Source organism: Xenopus laevis, chromosome 1S (genome assembly GCF_017654675.1).
Source record: "Xenopus laevis strain J_2021 chromosome 1S, Xenopus_laevis_v10.1, whole genome shotgun sequence".
Lineage (NCBI taxonomy): Eukaryota > Metazoa > Chordata > Amphibia > Anura > Pipidae > Xenopus > Xenopus laevis.
In genome coordinates, this window is record NC_054372.1 from 44,505,653 (window position 1) to 44,522,931 (window position 17,279).

The following is a 17,279-nucleotide window of genomic DNA, read 5'->3' on the forward strand; positions in this document are numbered from 1 at the left end:
TTTTCGACGTGTTTATGTTTTTTGTATACAATGCTGATTGCTATTCTTTAGTGCCAGAGACTAATCACTCTCCTTTTTTGTTCTCAGCGCACATTAATTTACAGTTTATTGAGACAGATGTGTTTAGAATTGCGTCCCAGCTGCCTCTAGCAGTGCATATATGCAAAGAATGTACATTAACTAGGATTTGTTGTTGCTGGATGAAATACCATGTTTTTGGAATTTTTTTAATAAGTAGCAGTTCATTGAAGTAGCAGTTTATTGTTTTTTTTTTTTTTTAAATTGGCTTCAAATGTTTTTAATACCTTGTATGGAGTTCTATCCACTGCTAATACTATGTAGAACATCCAAGCTAAAACAGTTATTGTATGGAGTAGGAAGGAAAAAGCGTGGAGAAAAAGGGTAATAGAATATGCTTCTGTATTTTCACTTGATCTAGGGATGATTTAGATTTAACTGCAGAAGATTTGGCTTCTGTTTCTAGTTAAGAGGATCCCAATTGTGACAATGTCAGATGAATGATCCATTTTATCTTATAGGGGTACTCCCTTTTCTTGCAGAAGAATTAGAGCTCACTCAAATAACTGATTCGTGTACAAAAAAAATCTAACCAATAACAGCTTTTTGCACAATTTCTGCATGTAGAGAGACATAACTTCTGGTGATTTCAATAGAGTGAACTCTAAAGGGCAGATTTATCAAGGGTCGAATTTCGAAGTAAAAAAATACTTCAAATTCGACCAACGAATTAAAATACTTCGAATTCAAACTTTTTTTCATCGAATTTGGGCATTCTGCGGTCGAAGTAAAATCGTTCGATCCTTCGAATCGAACGATTTTACCATACGATCAAATGATTTTATTTCGACTTCAAAAAACTTAGAAAAATGCTATAGAAGGTCCCCATAAACTAGCATAGTACTTTGGTTTAATTTGGTTTATTTGGTTAGCACTTAGGTTTAATTTGGTTTATTTGGTTAATTTTGGTTTAATTTGGCGAAGTATTGAAGTTGAAGTTTTTTTTTAAAGAGACAGTACTTTGATTATCGAATATTCAAACTATTTTACTTCGAATTGAATTCAAAGTAAATTCAAAGTCGTAGTATCCTATTCGATGGTCGAAATATCCAAAAAATTATTTCGAATTTCGAATTTTTTTACTTTGAAAATTCCCTCAAATTCACTTCGTCCCTTGATAAATCTGCCCCTAAGGGTAGAACTACATGGGCGATTTAGGTCCGATCCGATGCCAATCTTGGAAACGCTGGCATCAAGTCGGATGCGACGAAGATAATGTTAGTTGTATGAATGTCCGATATAGTCGCAGCGTGCATCCGACACGACTGTAGATGCTGCATGCAGCATCTGCATCCGACTATTGTGTCAGATGCACGCTGCGACTTCATCAACTGTCAATGTCAATGCTGAGAGAGGGATAATAAACATAAATTTGATTAATTCAGACACGGTACGAAATTTTTAATTGATTGTATTTAGAAAGTTTCTTATTTCAGTATGATGAAGCTTATATTACATTTTAATTTTTGTGATAGTTCCACTTTAATATGAAGAGATGTCTCCATTGTAGCATCTGTCCCCAGTGTCATGTACAAGACGTACGGTTGTGTCTCCTGATAAGTTGTCTTTAATTCCATGTGCAACACACACAGCTGTGTCCATTTAAGGTATATTATTTTGAGTTGCAGCCATTGTTAAATGTCACGCTGATTAGTGTATATTGCCATGTATAATAAGCAGCAATGTGTTTATTGTTAAAATTAAAGCTAATATTTACTGTGATGTAGTATTCAAAGTTGCATTTAGTCTGTTTTTCTAAGTTTTGTGTATTTTGTAAAAGTTTATTTCTAACTCTCCTTGAACTTCTGTCTGCCTTTTAGGGCTTAATTACCCTAGCAATCAAGCAACAGCTTGGAAGTCAAAATGGAAAATGATTAGGAAAGGGTCTGAAAAGAAAGATACACATTTAAAAAAAAAATGGTGGTATATGGGCAGATTTAAAGGGGTGGTTCACCTTTAAGTTAACTTTAGTATGTTATAGAATGAATAATCTAAGCAACCTGCCCTAGCTTTTGAGCTATTTCCCTTCTTCTGACTCCATCTAAAAACAAATACTCTGTAAGACTGCAAATGTATTATTACTACTTTTTTATTACTCATCTCACTATTCAGGACCTCTCATATTCCAGTCCAAATCAGTGCATGGTTGTTTGGACCTTAGCAACTAGATTGCTGAAATTAGAAACTGGAGAGTTCATTTAAGCAACCCATTTAAAATCTTGTTGGACAAGGAGCACATCAAAACATTGATGCAGTCCTCATCTAATGGGTCTTCATAGTCCCCAAAGGATAAACAATTAGCCAATGTGGCCATGACTGTGGGTTGCCAAGTTGGGCCCAGATCTGCTTATTTGGGTACCTCTCCAAACTAACTAATCTGGCCATCTGTTGCCACCTTAAAAACAACTATCGTTGGACAAACAGATACCATTCAAAAACATACACAATATATAAAGTAGTCCAATTCAATTAATTTAACCAAATTAACCAATTAAGTTAATTTAAAGGTGAATATAGTTCTATTGCCTTTTTGTTGTTTGTGGATGTCTCTCTCTCCAGGATATATGGACTGTTTTAATTAGCGAGTGTCCATTATAATCGGGCCGCTTTTATTATAATATTGTGCTGCTTTTAAGAAGGATACTACAGGCACTGCACTTACTTTCTGCTTTGTGCTTTTCATTAGTGACATTTTGGAATTTCTGTGCCTGTAAATGGCTGAGAAACTGGTGGGACATTTGTTATACCGTATATACTCGAGTATAAGCCGACCCGAGTATAAGAAAACTGGGAAAACTTATTGACTCTAGTATAAGCCTAGACACAACTACAGCCCTGTCTCCCAGCAGTGCACATTCTGCCAAAGCGACCCCCCCCATCGATCAACCGGACTTCTTTGCAAAGTTGATGGTGACAGAGAATTGCCAAACGGATTACTGTGTGCATTGTCCCACTGTCCCACTACCATGTGCAGAGGGTGCTGTTTGATATTGCCATCACTGTTAATCTTTTGTATAACCAACAGAGGGCGCTGTGTGATATTGCAGTCACTGTTATTCTTTCATATAACCAACAGAGGGTGCTGTGTGATATTGCAGTCACTGTTAATCTTTCATATAACCAACAGAGGGCACTGTGTGATATTGCAGTCACTGTTATTCTTCCATATAACCAACAGATGGCGCTGTGTGATATTCGGGTATATACGGTAAATATACCTGTCATACTGGATTAATTTCATTTATTTGATTTGAAAAATCTTTATAGATCCAAATTACAGAAAGATCCATTATCTGGAAAACCCCAGGTCCCGAGCATTCTGGATAACAGATCCCATACCTGTAATACAGAATCAGACATTAGAACCAGCATGTGTCTCCCAGATAATATCTTATTTTGTCAATTACTGTACGTTTATGATGAGATCTATTCTGATGTGGGATGTATGTATAATTTGCCCATTATCTGAAGTGTCCATGACAATTATTGTGAACAGTGCTTACCCAAAGCTCTGTATTCATTCTAAATTCAGAACTAGACTGTATATGTAATATTACTTGAAAATACACCTGATAAGTAACATTGCTTGTCATACAAAAAACATGATCTTTGATTCTACAAAATGCTCTAGTTGTTAAGAGACTTGAGAGAATGAAGCAACACCTGTTCATGCAAACATGGGAGTGACTGAGGAAATATTGCCCTTCGCTGAAAAGAAATGTATGTCATGCTCATACCCACCCTCTGTTCTTTCTAATCGGCAACCGGTCTTCTACTGCTTCACATTCTGGAACCTCTGATCATTTACCCATTTCTGCCCTAGTTTACACATTTTAATTATAAACCATAAAACCCACTGTAGTTTGAATTTAAAATATAAATTGGGAGGGAGCTAAAAATGGCCACATGCTCTGCTAATACTTGTCTTTTTTTTTGCAACAATTTTTTTGCAAAAATATTGGCCAAATAGTTTTCTCTGCTTAGGTTATGCTGTCCAAATGGAGATACGCGGGATAGACGTGGCCCTCCAAGAGATATTTATGGTCCCCTGCCTCCTCAAAGTTCCCCTGACCACATTGGATTGTATCATTTTATAAGACTGTGCCCCACTAATACAGTAAATTACTGGGCCATTTTATAGAAACTGTAGGAGCTGTTGACTTGTGTGTGCAAATACAGTTTAGCAGCTCAAAGAAACTTTAGTGTGTACACACAATTATGTTCATGCTCTGACTAATCCACCACCATTTTTGTATTTGCTATTAATAGGTGGCAAGTATATTACTACAGTAATACAAACTGCAATAGATGATTTTCAAGCAGCCACTAGACTGGAATTTTAAGTGGCATAGGGAGAGTTTTTATGTAAAAAATAATGTTCCAGGTATATATGCACTCTTGCTTATTCATGGTATTTATAATTGGAGCTTATACATTTGGTTATAGCAGGTAGTAGACTATGTGAATACGAAGGCCTTGTTCCTTCTGCTAGCAAGGCGTGCAAGTGACTTTAGTGCTGGTTACTGACATTGCTTTGCATGCAGCAGATAACAGAGCCAGCGGTCCTTTTATGTTCATTGTTATTAGCAGACAAATCACGACTTCCTGCATGTCATATTCACGTCTTTTCGGCTTGATCCCACTAAAAAATTCATATATATGATCGTTCCTGTTTCATTTCGAGCACAGTGCTTATACTGCTATGATAAGTTATATTTCAAGCCAAGATTTAAATGAGCATCTAGCTCTATTGTACAGGTTAAATTATATTTATTGTGTGACCTTGGTCTCTGCATATCTCTTCTGGCTCTGGGTGCCACATTCAGGCAATGCAGTGACGTGCTCAACAAGCCTGTTATGCAGATGAATGAGGGTTGAAACAGGCAATATGCAAGGATGATGTTTATTTTGCAATATTTTTTTTGACCTTGCTTATGGCTTAGCACTCTGATCCTCAACCAGTGGCTCATGAGCAACTTGTTGCTCTCCAGCCACTTTGATGTGGCTTCCATTTGCTTTAAAGTAGGTGCTTATTTTTGAATTTGTGGCTTAAATACAAGCTTTATTTGTATAAAACATGTCAATTGGCAAACAGTACCTCCTGTTGGCTGCAATTTGCCATAGCGTCTACCAAATAGCCAATCACAGCCCTTATTTGGCACCCCAGAAACTTTTTTAATGCTTGTGTTGCTCCTCAGCTTTTACATTTGAATGTGGCTCACGGATAAAATAAGGTTGGGGACCCCTGGCTTAGCACGTTATTTTGCCTGCTCAATACCTGCACTGTGCCAAAACTCACTTTGCTTTTTCAAAGGGTTACTTTCTTTTAAGGGTACACAGGACTTCCACAGTTTTGGTGGAATGTAATACATGTTGTTTGGGTAAAAGTATTTGCAATGCAAAAAAATGTATGCCTTTGAGCAATCAAATTTTCCTTTGTGCAGACTTTACCCAGAACCCACAAATGTTTTTCCAGTTTAGCTACCACCTAAGGAAGAAAGGTTGTTAGGTTTATAGTTCGTATGAGCGTGCAGTGTATGTATCAAACTTTTTTTGGAAAAAGTTATTTTTGCTCCAAAAGATGATGCCACCAACAAGCATTCCTTAAATATGTGCTGTGCGCAGTTACAATTTGCAACGCATTAACCGTCTAATGAAGAATTTTACATTGTGAAATGTGAATGTTTATTCTTAATTGTGCATTTTTTTTCATATTTGTCCTTTATTAGATTTTCCAACTTGAAAGAATCCCGTAGCAACCAATAAGCTGTTTTGAACAGATGACCAGTAAATACTACCTTTCAATAGGTGAAAAGACCTTTAGAAAACTTTGCACCTTTTACTACATAACCCTGCTCCTCTGCTCCTTGCACTTTTTCTTTTTAATCCAACAGATTATTACCATCAATAAAGTATGGCTAGGAGGCTGGATATAATGAGCGTTCCCATGTGTGGTCTACATTGCCTTTGTTTCATGTTACCCTATAGGAGGAGACTGCTGTCAGTGGTATTTTGGCACACATATGATCTTTGTGCTGAATAATTCTGCAAATCAATGTTGAGAGTTTGAAAGATGCCAGTTAGCAAACATGTTGAATTTATCAATTCAGTTGCCAAAAAAAGTGCAAGGTGCACCTTTTTTCTCGCTACATTGGAATCAATGGGAAATTTTCACAGCAATTTCCCCCCCTCCACAAAATACATTGTAATCTATTTGTGTGTTTTTGCAAAAACTCTTTTTTTCTTGCATAAAACACATGGGTGTCAAAGGGTGTTTTGTTGCAGGTCTCATCTGTTATCTGCTATATAAACATGTGCCTTTTCTGCTTTTTCAACTTTCAATGGCTGCCCCCATGGCTACACAGCAGCTTGTTTATATAAACTATAGTAAAGTTTCTGAAGCAAACGCAACATTTTTCCAGTTGTAGGGCAACAGTACATTATATCAGAATTACTTTCAAACACTTTAATTTTTGGCATTACTGTTCCTTTAAAGGAAAAGTATACTAAAATTAATACTTAAGCAACAGATATAATATATATATATATATATATATATATATATATATATATATATATATATATATATATATATATAATCCAAAATATAACCAGCACCCAGGCGGCTGCCTATATTGAGAGTGCACCACTATAGACTGTTTATATTTATATATATATATATATATATATATATATATATATATATAAATATTGCCCTTTTACATCTTGCCTTGAATCACCATTTAGTGATGGTCTGTGTGCTGCCTCAGAGATCACCTGACCAGAAATACTGCAGCTCTAACTGTAACAGGAAGAAGTGTGGAAGCAAAAGACAGTCTGTTAATAGGCTCATGGTTTGTTTGTGTGCACCGTGAATCATATCCCAAGGGGCGGGCCTTATTTTTTTAAATGGCAATATTCTATTAATGATTATTATGAAAATGGTTTGTTTACATGAAGCACGGTTTTACATATGACTAGTGATGTGCGGGTCGGCACATGAAGTCTATATGATGCTCCATATTGTACTGTGATGTATATTCTAGCTGTATTTTCATTGCACAAAATTTGCTCTTCATGTAACAATCCAGAAACATCTCTTCTGTCTTATTTGGCAAGGTCTGTGAATAAAGAGCAGTGCTTATGTAAGGTGAGAGTCTGTGAGCAAGCTCATGTATTGTATAGTACAAGCACAGCTACTGTTCCCTGACCCCTGCTGGTTACTTCATAGCATTACAGGGCTATCTCATTCTTATGGCATGTTTGTGAAAATTCTCATTCATCCAGGTCACATTGTACTGTATATCTGTAGAAATAAGTCAAATCAACTGGACTTGCTGTGTTTTTTCCAACTGAAGTTCTCAAGTCATAATAACTTGTAAATAGGATCTTTCTTTGGCAATATATTTTCTGGAATGTTGCTCCAATCAGCATAATCTGTAATCGTAATTCGCTAGGATGTCATGAAGTTAGGTGTTGATTGTATAAACATAATTGGAGCTTTGAGGGAGAGGTGCCAAAACAGCATTGTATGTGTCAGACAATAGCTGGAGCAACATTCCAGAGGATATATTGCTGAAGAAAACGTTTTCAAGGAAATTAACACAGCAAGTCCAGTTGATTTGAGTTATTTCTACAGATATTCTTATGGCATTATTTTAAATACCCTGTAGATGTCCTGTAGAGGAGCTCAAATTTCTTTGTAAGTGGCAGTCAGAGGTGGCAAAAGGCACGGTGGTAGCCAATAAACAAAAAAAAATTGATTAAATAAACATTATTTCTTTCTATTATCATATTCTTGGAAAGTGCTCTGATCCATTGAAGTGTTCTTGGATGTGTAACAATATATTGTATTGTAACTCTGCTCTTTAGTAGAAAAAGGAATCCCAAAGCTAGGAAAATTATTGGTTTAAGGATCCACACTATCGTCTAGAAATAACAAGCTTAATTGAAGGATTTAGCAGTGAATTATACATTTTACAATACATGACTTTACTGTTCACTTACTTTACAAATTAGTGCCTTGTTGAATACATTTTTAAAGGGCCACAATCCCATCCATTTTTTGCAAATGTGCGCTTTGTGAAAAGGGGGATGTCTATTATGGTAACCTCATGTGTGAGAAAGCCTAGGGCATTGTCCCTGTTAGAGAGTGCAATTATATGACAGATTGGATTTGTCTTAAAGGGATACTGTTAATAGTGCTGCTCCAGCAGAATTCTGCACTGAAATCCATTTCTCAAAAGAGCAAACAGATTTTTTATATTCAATTTTGAAATCTGACATGGGGCTAGACATATTGTCAATTTCCCAGCTGCCCCAAGTCATGTGACTTGTGCTCTGTTAAACTTCAATCACTCTTTACTGCTGTACTGCAAGTTGGAGTGATATCACCCCCTCCCTTTTCCCCCCAGCAGCCAAACAAAAGAACAATGGGAAGGTAACCAGATAACCTCTCCCTAACACAAGATAACAGCTGCCTGGTAGATCTAAGAACAACACTCAATAGTAAAATCCATGTCCCACTGAGACACATTCAGTTACATTGAGAAGGAAAAACAGCAGCCTGTCAGAAAGCATTTCTCTCCTAAAGTGCAGGCACAAGTCACATGACCAGGGGCAGCTGGGAAATTGACAAAATGTCTAGCCCCATGTCAGATTTCAAAATTGAATATAAAAAAAATCAGTTTGCTCTTTTGAGAAATGGATTTCAGTGCATAATTCTGCTGGAGTAGCACTATTAACTGATGTGTTTTGGAAAAAACATGTTTTCCAATGACAAGAACCCTTTAAACATAATTATGCACATTTTGGTTGGTTTGGGTTAGTGTTTATTTTGCTGGGTGTTTGGTCGAGGGTCCTGTATTTGGGTAAATCTAAGCATGAGGCATTTGTTGCATCCACAGATTATGTAAAAATATGCTTGAACCGCTGTCCTCATTTTGCTTTTTTTGCAGAAGCTCTGCTTTATGTCAAAATATGAAGATCTTATTTTATCTGGCAGCCTTACAGATCACAACTATAACATTACGTATGGAGTCAAAAAAAGTTTTTTTTTCCTCCTAAAACTATTTATTGCAGAAGTTGTAGGTTTGAAATGATATGAAGGTATGGGATCTGTTATCCAGAAACCCGTTATCCAGAAAGCATTCGAATTACAGGAAGGTTGTCTTCCATAGACTCCATTTCATGCAAATAATCAAATTTTTTTAAAAATAATTTACTTTTTCTCCGTAATAATAAAACAATACATTGTACTAAGATATATTTAATCCTTATTGGAAGCAAAACCAGCCTAATTTGTTTATTTACGGTTTAAATTATTTTCTTGTAGACTTAGGGGCAGATTTAATAAGGTTCGAACTGGAAATTCAAATTAAAATTTTCGAGTTGTATTTTTGGTCAAAATCCAATCTCAAATTTGAGATTTTTCATACCTGGACCCTGGGAACAATTCGAATTCAACTATTCGCCACCTGAAACCTGCCGAGTTCATGTAGAAGTCAATGGCAGAGGTCCTGTGACCCATTTGAAGATGTTAATAGCCTTCCTGACATTCGAGAAAAAACTCTTTTCGAGTTTAGTCGAATTCGATTCGAGTTTTCGGGTCGGTAATATTTGTTTGAGTTTTAGATATTCCAGTTTTTTCTTAAATAAAATACTATTCCTATTTCAAGGTCATTCGAGTTCATTTGAATTTTAAAAAAACTCTAATATTCGACTTTTGATAAATCTGCCCCTTATTACATGAAGACCAAAATTACTGAAAGATCCATTCTGGACAACAGATCCCATACCTCTATTTAAATTGTTTCTCTGCTTGTGGCACTCAAAGGGTTGTAGTTCTTCTGATCTGCCACCAGATTAGTGACAGACCAATTGGACCGTACAGCTAACTCTGGTCTGATAAACAGTCCTAGTGTGTGGGTGATAAATTATGGCTAGAAAGCATGAAGTGTTAATTTATTAAATTGCCAGCATTTTCCTTCTTTCCCAAACGCTTCCCTGTAGCCATAATTCTGTCCAGGTTGTATTAGGGAATCCAATATTGTGTAGGTTCTTTCTGCATTTTTTAATGCCCATATCTCTGGTGTTGGCGTGTCATTAGTGCCATGTATAGACATCCTCCTAATCAATACTAGAATAAAGAGCCTGACCTGAGGAACCAAGCAATAAATTATTGATTACAGACCTTACTCTTCATATTTCCTGCCTGCTAATGTAATCTCTTTGGGAACACCGAATCTTCCTCTTGCAGTATTTTCCTGATGCAGTATTGCTTGGGTTGAAGGCTCAGGTTTGGGGTTGTAAGTATTTTTTGAGGGCACGTTATACTAAATAAATCTTTTTACCTTGTAAGTTTTCCCTCTTTCCTTTTGTTTTTCTCATACTCCAGAGCAGAGCCATCTGATATTTCTGGCACTATATAAATAAATGATGATGGTTAATATGTATAAAGGGGTGCTGGAGGGCAGCCGCATGATGATTATTAACTGAAGATACCAGTAGCTGAGGTTATCCTATAAACCATTAGTGACTGGAAGAGGCAAGTTTGCAATGTACAAGTACAGTTAGTAGAGAGAACATGTTGTTGCCTCCTACCTCTAAGTGTAGTCTGTGTATGCTTATTTTTGGTTATTATTTTGTTTGGGTTTACCTTAGCATTATTGTGCAAGATAGGAACTGCCTCCGAAAACCGGCGCTGTGAGTTATCCATCAGCTTAAGCATGATATCCATGGTTTAACTGGTATTCTTTGCCTTGATCTGGCTTTTTACTTGTAAGCACACAATAATAATAAATGTTTATAGTTGATATTGAAGTAAGAGAAGATCTTAGATGTTCACCTCTATCCAGTCCAGTAGCCCTTATGTGTCCATGTGTGCTTTTCAGTAAATTGCAGCCATAGGATGTAAGGGTGGCACTGGAGAAGGGTAGATTTTTGGAAGCTTCTGGCCTCTTACACTATATTTCCATAGATTTGTAGGGAACTTAGAGCCACAGCTGTGCAGTCTAGAGGAAATATATCGGCCACATTTCAGCTTAGTAGTGACAATGTGACCAACAGAAACCTTTCTAATCAAAGTGGACCCAGTTGGTGCTGTTGCTGTTCCCTAGAAGTTGCTTAACCACTTCCTTAAGTCTCTGTTATTTCACCTGATGTTACTTTAAATTTTCCACACAATCGGCACTTTTTCCTGAACAGCCTTGGTAGAACCGACTCAGGAGGGGAAAAGAAGTCCTTGGCAAAAGCAGCTGAATTGCATCTGCAGATGAATGAGGATTTAAAATTCTATGCAGCAGACAGTACCTCCAGCAGGCGAGTAAAAGGTTACTGCATTATTGTGCTTGTTTGCAACCAGGCTCAATTGCCAAAGTGCTTCTTTTTTTTTCCAGTTTCCTCTGCATGTTCCATTTTTGGTTATCCTGTAAATAGACTTCTCTGGCATTTTAATACCGAAAGGGCAATGCAAGGTGAGGGAAGATAGACTCCTCATTTAGGCTGTTTAAATCAAAAGCAAGCAAACACTGCCCTTTTTATTTTCTCTGTACTATGTGCTTGCATTCCGCCCAAAGTGTTGCTTATGCATGTAACCCTGTGCCGATGGCTGCTTTCCATAGCTTGTTTGATGTACAGTAAATATGGAAATTGAGGGAAGGGAGTGAACTGGGGAATGGAGATATTTTTAGTTTGCTTTAAGTAATGCTATTATAAATACCTGTTGTTCTTTACACGCCTATAAGCTGCAAGGGAAGGGGAGCAGTTGAAACAGTGATTATTTGCTTTATTCCTTTTTTATTTTTTTTAACCCATGACTGATTTGAATGCATGTGAGATTTGTCTTTATTGGTACAGAGACATGTCCCTGGATGTTGATGCAGGATTATACGTGCCAAATTACTGCTGTAAATTGGTATGCAGCCCAGTGGAGAGTCGTAGAATCGTGCTTGCTGTGTCTAATTGACAGACCCCCCCCCCCCCCGTATAAGAGTCAGGAAAGGTCAACTACTGTGATTGGCAGGGAGATCTAGTAAATTGGTGGCTGTTTCCTGACTAAGGGAGGCAGAGCACGCAGCAGTTCCTTTCAGGTATCGAACATTTCTCGGGCAGGGTACTTGGGGACAGCATGAAGAGGTGTGGCTCTATTCTGTTGGCCATTTGGCACCGCGAGGACCAGCACCAAGGGGAAACAGGTTGGCTAGGTTGCAGATCTGGAATACTAAAACACATAAGTGATTGAGCTTTAGACAAAGTACACTTTGAGTGCCTCCTTAATTCCACGTGCACAGTTTATCTAGTGGGATAGAAATAATGCTTTTTGTGGTGCTGAAAAAAAAGACTTACCTCGACTTGAGCAGTGAAGATCCTAATGCTGGCTCGTTGTCCAGATAAGCACTTTATTTGTTATTAATTTAAGCAACGTTGCTGCGTAATGAGGCAGCTAGCTACTCTTAAGTGCGTGGGGGACAATAGCATTAGTTATTTTCTAGGGATAGAAGTCCTCTCCTGAGCAAGTCAATGTGTGGCTGTGGCTGCAGCATCATTTCTTCTTTAATGAAGAGGCTGGGCCGCTCGACCTGCTGCTCCGATCTGATTTCTTGCAGCCATACATCAGATCCTTTGCAGAGGCTCTCCATCGCATGCTTCAACCAGCCAAAGGTAACTGTTTAGATTTCTTTAGATAGTCTTTGTCAGAGCTTCATTCTCAGGCATTGGACCCAACTACAACTTGGCTTGCAGGAATGGTAGCATTGACCTTGTAAGACATATCCAATATCATTTGCTGTGTAGCAGCAGAAATGTGCTTGAGGAATTGATTTTGTAATAGGATCGTTTGATTTACTGGCAGCCCAAAGATGCAGTGGCATGTTTTTAGTCAGGGAGTTCTCTAATGGATGTTTATAACATTGCAGCCCGAGTTGCTGTGGAAATGCTGATTATTGTAGCCTGATGGATTTTTTTTTCTTTTCTAGATTTGAGAGTTCCTTGCGGTACATGGGAATCTAATAACTTCAGCAAAGACCACCATTTACACATGTATATTGTTTATCACTGCTCACTTTGGAGAGTTCAGAGAATCTGTAAAACACCTGTGTTAGTTCTGACTGTTACCTACTTAAACCTACACAATGCACACCTGGCCTCTCCTTTGTCATAGATCCCAGTGCTGCAGAGTTTAGGAGGGTGTTCAGACTGTTAACAAATGGAATCTCCGATCTTCTCTGACCCAGTAGTTCCATTGTGAACATGTGATTGGTGTGCCACATGCTGCTTGTGATTTAAGGCGGCATGATACTTACCATTCCGAAGGAAGAGACCTAAGAAGTCCCAAAATCTTGCATTTTGTATTGTGCTAAAAAGTAGATTGTAATGTTTTGGCAACTTATTTGTAGGTGTAGAGTAAGTTACCCAGGAAACCAAGATGAGCATCATTAGTTTGTTCCTCTCAAACTTGGCCTGTTCTTTCACCAAGGCAACCTACCTGAGGCTTTCTTTGGCAGTACACTTAGTTTATAGGCAACCAATCTTGCCTCCAAGCCTAGCATTGAAAAATAAGCACCTGCTTTGAGCCCACAGGGAGCAACATCCAAGGGGCTGTTGAGCAACATCCAAGGGGCTGTTGAGCAACATCCAAGGGGCTGTTGAGCAACATCCAAGGGGCTGTTGAGCAACATGTTACTCACAAACCATTGGAGGACATTGTGGTAATAGTGTATTGTTTATATGCCCCCCCCCATTTACTTTTCAGGCAGGGAAAGAAACTTTGCCCAGTGAGATTACCACTAGAACAATTTATAACTGCTCATAGAGTTGCAGTTTTGTGCTAATATTTTAGCTATGCATGAAGCCCTCTTTACTATAGTATTACTATAGTATTAGTATATAATAAAGTATGTTTGATGGTATTTGATGAAGGATGTTTAAAACTTTTAGAGTGGGCTAATAAACATTATGTTGAAAAACTTATGGGTTGGGAGGTGGATGTCAATGGTTGCCTCCTATTTTCATATATTTCTTTCTGAAATTCATGCATGCTTTCATTTTACATTTTTACCAAGTGTTCTATTGTAGATCGATACATGTCCATGCCACACATTGGCTCAAAAGATATGTATATGTAAAGAATATTTATAAGCATATTACTGCTTTAGGTATTGTATATCAGTCATATTTCTTTATTCTTTTGTACACCTGTTTTTACTATCTGATAGGACCAACCTAGTTTGTGTTCATTTTAGAAATAAAAATGTAACAGTTGTGAATTTCATTGTTATGTCATATGTCCTATCTGTGTTAAGTATTAATTTTCTTCCTCTCTCTCTCTCTCTCTCTTTTTTTTTTTATTAATATAGAATGTGAAACCATTTGCCTCATCAGACAGTCTAGCCAAGGTCCATGAAGTAGCAAGCTGGCTTTTGGAAATGAATCAGGAACTGCTGTCTGTGGGCAGCAAGAGGCGACGGACTGGCGGTTCTGTACGAGGTAATGCTTCATCCAGCCAAGCAGATGAGGAACAAATGAACAGAGTAGTAGAAGAGGAGGAGCAACAGCAAGAAGAGCACATTGTGCTGAATGGGGAGATCGATGGGGATGCCCCTGGAAGCCTTGAAAGAAACGAGCCCCATCAAGAACATTTGGAAGAAAACAATAACAGCTGTACAATAGCAGATCAAGAATCTGCGGATCAGCCTGGAGAGCATGAGCTTTCACACCAGGATGAAGATGAGGATGAAGAGGCCTGTGATGCCGAAGATGAAGAGGAAATGGACCAGGACAGTGATGACTTTGAACAATCTGATGATAGTAGCCGAGAAGAGGAGCATCGAAATGGCAATGACATTCCCAATTCTAATAGTATGGTGGACATGCCTATCAACCAGCAATCTATCTGTTTCAACCCAAAAAGCAAGGTGAGTGCCAATGTACCAATGTAACGCACACAATCAAACATTAACCTAGCACCCTGGTGTCTTAACATTGTAAAGAAACCCATAAGAACATGATTTTCGAAAGGTGACCCATTTGTATTTTTTTCTTGAAAATATTGTTGTTTTTACCAATACATGTGAAGGTTGTGAACCAGCTCCTGAATGTCTTGTTTTGGGATCCACATTGCTTTGATTTTTTTCCCTGACTCAATATTCCTCATGATGCCATTCATTTAAAATAAAAGAAGCTTACAGTTATTGCTTTATATTTTATTCATATCTAGGATGAACAACTTGCCATATAAAAAGAAAATAGGCTGTGTGCTTCCTATGCTAGCCGAAAAGAGAAGTTCTGTAATCATTTTGCTTAACTATATACAATTTAGTTCTTATATACAGTGTGTATATATATATATATATATATATATATATATATATATATATATATATATATATATATATATATATTATATTTATTTATATATTTATTTATACAAGTCAGAGGCATTTGAAAATACAGTACTCGTGGCACACATTTGATGTAGTAAATACATGTCTGTGTACCCTGCTCTTCTTCTCGCTGTACTGTCGTCTTCAAGCGGTTGTTCACCTTCCAAACACTGTATTTCATTTCAGTTGTTTTCAGATTATTCCCCAGAATAATACATTTTTTACTGTTTTAAATTTAAAGTTGAATGTTCCTGTCTCTGGTGTTGGAGGCTGGCAGCTCAGTAATTCAGGTGCAGATTCTGAACTGTTACAATTTTGCAACAATTAGCTGATACATTTTCTCATTAGCATCTCTGGAGTATTAGTAACTATTGTATCAAGTCTAACAGCTGCCTGTAATGAAACCCAGAGATTCTGCTCAGCAGGGACAAAGATAAGAAATGTATCAACTAAATGTCTAAATTTTGAACAGTTTACAGGGTCGGCGACCCCCCCTCCCAGGGCTGCTTCAGAAGTTGAAAAATGACACTTTACACTTCAATATTACAAAAACTGTCACACATAGAAAATAGGAAAAAGTCATTATTTCTGGTGATCTATGTAAAATCAACTAGTTGTTTGAAAGTGAACCACCCCTTTAATGAACAGTAGCTTCCACCCATTCCAGAGACCCAGTGTTTATGCCCAGAAGCACTTTAATTGAGAGGGGCCCAGAGGTTCTACTTATTTGACAGAGGCTAGGCTGGGCATACTTGTGGAAACACAAATGCATGGCAGTCCTGTGAGAATTTCAGAGCACTGTTTTTGGTTAGGTATTTTAGGTGCAACACTTTTCTTCAAGGATTACATGGCTGTTTAGTTTAGGGGTGCATTCATTGCAGGGGTGCATTCAATTTTCATTGGAAAATTTACATTTTAAGGAAAAGCTAAACAATCTGTGGTAGAGAGAAATGTTAGTGGCTTCCCCTTAAACATTATTCTTGTTCCCTTTTGATTTTTTTTTTTGATTTTTGCCATGACTGGTACATGATTGATTGTTTCAGCAGCCCTATGCATTTTACTTTACTTTTTTTCATATCCTTGTATTTTTTATAGTATATTTATCAATGAAAACATTGCAGGTCCTGTTAAAGTGTAACTTAACATACTGTATGACAGTGGCCATGCAGGGCTGACCTGACCTATAGCTCAATCTTTGGCCCTGGTGTTATGTGAATTTTCCATCCATATCTATGAATCCAATGCTTACTCCATTCTCATGGAACATTTTCAGAATCAAACTGGTTATTGTTGTAAAGTGCCTTACTCAGAAGAAAGACCGTTGTGATATACTGTATGTGTATATAAGCTTGCATTAAGTTAAGTTAGCATTTATCCCAAATTGGAACGGACACTTAAAATATCTGGTTTACTAATTTGCTTGATTGGTGAATCTACAAGGCTTTATACTCAATGCCGTGCAACTTTATCCAATTCGGCACCACAGGGTGCCCACAAACAGACCAGAATCTTACTCTGCCTTTAGGAGTTAACCAAAAACTGAGATCTGTCAACTTGGGACCCTCCTTGAAAACAATTAACTTGGAAAAATTGATTCTCTGTCTTGTCATTTCAGGGGCATTGCTCTCAGTCCTACATGTATGCCCAATCATGGGTTAAACATAATTTATATAGAAGTGGTCACCTATATTTTGCATGCTTAAAAGTATTCTTTTTTTTTTTTAATGTAGCAATGCACTCTGCATCTGTACTAATTACTGAACATCTCTGTAGCATGTACATTTTTAGGTGTTTGATTTTAAAGGCTTAGGAAAGTCAGAT

General features: G+C 37.4%; 1 protein-coding gene across 1 annotated transcript in view; it reads left to right on the forward strand.

Annotated features, from left to right (window-relative positions):
- Positions 1-17,279, forward strand: part of LOC108706660 (F-box/WD repeat-containing protein 7) — a 122,719-nt gene that overhangs the window by 14,818 nt on the left and 90,622 nt on the right. Inside the window, exon 2 of the mRNA XM_018243262.2 lies at positions 14,433-14,990. Within this exon, the coding sequence (XP_018098751.1) occupies positions 14,502-14,990 (489 nt within the window). The 5' untranslated portion in view covers positions 14,433-14,501. The remainder of the gene's footprint in view (positions 1-14,432; positions 14,991-17,279) is intronic.